This window comes from Contarinia nasturtii, unplaced genomic scaffold, assembly GCF_009176525.2.
Source record: "Contarinia nasturtii isolate CC-2019 unplaced genomic scaffold, AAFC_CNas_1.1 Cnas_scaffold_2925, whole genome shotgun sequence".
Lineage (NCBI taxonomy): Eukaryota > Metazoa > Arthropoda > Insecta > Diptera > Cecidomyiidae > Contarinia > Contarinia nasturtii.
The window spans coordinates 1-3548 of NW_022200242.1; the positions used below are offsets into that span (position 1 = coordinate 1).

The window sequence follows — 3548 nt, forward strand, 5'->3', positions numbered from 1 at the left end:
AGATGAACTTTTTCGCACTGTGATCCACAACATGCATTTATTACATATCTTTTTCTCAAAGAATTCACGAGAAAACTGAATCTGACATTAGTTTTTCGATACAGATAATTTTCGAAGCACTTTTCATACAAAAACTACTAAAAATGGGAATTTTTGTATCGCAGCCATGCCTATATGATATCGTAATCATGTGAAAATTTGCAGAGGTTATTTTTTTCACAAAAAGTTAACATTCTGAAAGTTTGAAGAAATGTCAATGCATATTAAGGATACTTCCCATACAAATTTTGCGTGCATCTAATGCATCAAAGAAAGTTCGCACAAAAGAGAATGAAAAATGTACATATGGCTACTTGATGTTTTTTGACCATTTCGTAGTGAATTCTACTGCTGATATTCGCCTAAGTAGCGAAGATGTGCCGAGTGTACATGAATCGTGAATCCTTCTAATACGGGTTACTAAAATCATGCTCAGTTAGATCCCAGCAAATCGGAGTTTTTTTAAACACCGGTTGAAAGAAAATGGTCAATATTGACCAAAGACAGTATGAGATAAATCAACACTGAGGTCACATTACGGATAATATTTTCAATTCCTAAACTGCTTTGTAATACTGAAGTCCATAGCGATCTAATGCCATAATAAACACTTGAAACGATCTCGTGGTATGAAAATTATGGTGGTGTATATTCAAAACTTCGACTAAAAAAAGACCACTTTCTTCATTTTTCTTCACATACATCATCCGATATTTTTTGGAATGGTAATTTTATTGTAAATTTACCCTTCTATCGTTGGAAGAAATCAATGTAGATGAATCTAACGTCATACAACCAAGCCCTATTGATAAAAAATCCAAAAGGCCACATTGAAACACTATCGGAAAACTCTCTTTTAGAATTCAAATCATCACAAAACGTTGCAAATCTTTGGGAATTTCTCCAAATATATTTTCTAGGTAGATTTTGAGTCATTCCAATGGAAATGGAGGATGTTTCTCGAACAAACTTTTCATTTTTGACTTAATGTTGACAATTTTATTTCAACCGGTAAATACTGGGTTTTAAATAAACAAAAACTTAGACGTACAGACCCCAGCTCAGTAATCAGCATGGCTCAGTAATCAGTGGACACGGCCCTATCATGCTATGATAATCGTTGCTATGGTCGTTACTAAAAATTCGAATTTGTTGACTGTTGAAATTCTTTAAATTTTCTGGTTTTTACCGATTTTTAAAAGATGTTACCTGGATTAGAAAATATGTATAATTTGGACATTTGATATTTATAAAGACTAAAATGGTCTTAGTTGATGAAATAAGATCAATTTGAAGGTTGAAATGTTATAACTAAGAATTATATTTTTTCGATTTTTTTGAAAAAGTTCTCTTCACTCTCGTTCAAGTCGCCACCCTATATGACATATAAACCCATCAAAAAATGGCTTTTTTGGAATCAGCTAATGCTTATACAATAACTCTGGGCTGTAGAGCCAAATCGAGAAAGATTCATACACCCTACTGGGCATATGTGCTAATCCCCCGAACCCTTTGGGAAATTTCAATACAATTGAGTGGTACCTTTCATACAAAATTTTCGTTTTTGAGCGAAAAATCCAAATTTTTGTTCGGGAGGTACCCCTAATATGCATTGAAATGTCTTCAAACTCGCGGAATGGTATTTTTGTGTCATAAAAATAACCTGTGCAAAGTTTCAGCTTATTACGATATCATACAAGCATTGCTTCCATACAAAAATCCAATTTTTTTGAAATTTTTGTATGAAAAGTGTGTCGAAAGTTATTTGTATCGCAAAACTAACGTCATATTCGGTTTTCTCGTACCCAAAAACTGAATTACTTTTCTTGTTTGAAAGTTATCGTGTTAACAAATTTTTGCGTACAGGGTACAGGGTACGCACATACATTCGGACATCGAAAAAACACTAGATTCGTGTTCCCTGGCCCCAAAAACACCCAGAAAACACATTTTTAATGAGTGTTAATTTTTCGACCGATTCCAATACTTTACCTTACACACTAGGTGTGTGCGGAAAAGTAATAAGGTGAAAGAATGTAAGCAGCAAGAAGAAAAATGTGTTTTGTGTGGCATCACAATGATTCGTGACCAAAACCATACGACTTATAGCGTAGGTACTAATCCACTCACTGTACTATAGTCTGTGTGAACAAAGTAACTGTGTGAACAAAAATTAATTTTTTCACGGCATGCGATTTTTCGTACCTTCGAGCCTGCAGATAAATATCTACCCAAAAACCAATTGTCAAATGGATATAAAATGGATGATCCTTTCTGGATGTGTTTTAGTTCATGTGTAAAAGACTTTAGAATGAAAAATATATTTTTACCAATAATTCATACTCCGCCTATGGCAACGAAATGGGCCTTCATTTTTCCCTTTTTTTAATACTAAAAATTCAAGTTAATCACATTTTTTTTAACTTATATTGGACGATTAAGTTTCTTGAAGTGCCTCCAAACGTCACATTGGAAGTCCAACATAATAGAGATCATTTAAAGAATCCAACAAAAATGAGTATTCTTGCATATTTCGACAGTTTAAGAATTTTGACTTTATAATTTTGGTCTTCCCGTTTGTATTATTACGTTTCATTGAAGAACAACCATCAACAAATGGAATGTTGTGTTATTTCACAACGTTTAAATAAGACCATCACGAAATGGTCTTCATATATTAAGGCACTTATTGACGAACAGATTTGTTTTTTCATCGCGAAAAGGATATTTTTATGTATTATTATGTTACAGCATCAACGAAACACTCATCGAAGCAATCAAATTCAAAATTCGCAACAAATTCAGTCTCAGATGCAGTCAAATGTACAAAATCACTCACAACAATTACCACAAAGAGGGATAAGCAGCACAAATACACCAATGCAAACGCTTACAAATCAATCACAACATACACCAAATAATCAAATACAGCAACATCTCTTACAATCTCAACAGCAACAACAACAACATCAACAGGTGATTTACACATTAAGATGCCGAAACTGAACTAAATGTTGTCGTCGATTTGTGTCAAAAACTTCTTTCCATTCAATTACAGTCGAAGAAAATGCGATTTTTTATGGCAATGTTCGATTATGACCCAAGTACAATGAGTCCGAATCCAGATGGTTGCGAAGAAGAGTTACCGTTTCAAGAAGGCGATACAATAAAGGTACGGTTAATAAGAGTACGCTAAATAATTTGAGTTTTCATCGAGATTCTGTACAAAGATATCTTTTTTGGTGTAATTTCCGGATGTTTCAGTCATATTGTAAAAATACCTCTTGAAAAAATTAAGATTTCCTACAATAATATTTCAATGCGGATACGATAGAAAAACGCGTGTATTGAAAGATGGTTGAGTCCTTACTAACTATTGTGTTGCGCAATTTCAAGTCCAATTTGAAAAATGTACAAGCCTTTAAATTACAGAATTTGACTGATAAGACTTCACTGTGGTCAACATTCTGTTCCAGACGAGATCAAGAAATGTTTCTTCTTATGATTGT

The 3548-nt window shown here is 33.4% G+C and overlaps 1 protein-coding gene across 1 annotated transcript; it reads left to right on the forward strand.

Moving 5' to 3' along the window:
• Positions 1 to 2725: 2725 nt before the first annotated feature.
• On the forward strand, positions 2726 to 3211 carry LOC116349523 (vacuolar protein-sorting-associated protein 36-like; the record flags this gene model as incomplete). Its single annotated transcript, XM_031781004.1, has 2 exons — positions 2726 to 3015; positions 3098 to 3211. Coding segments are annotated over exons 1-2 (348 nt in total), but the record flags the coding sequence as incomplete, so codon positions are not given.
• Between the last annotated feature and the right edge of the window lie 337 nt (positions 3212 to 3548).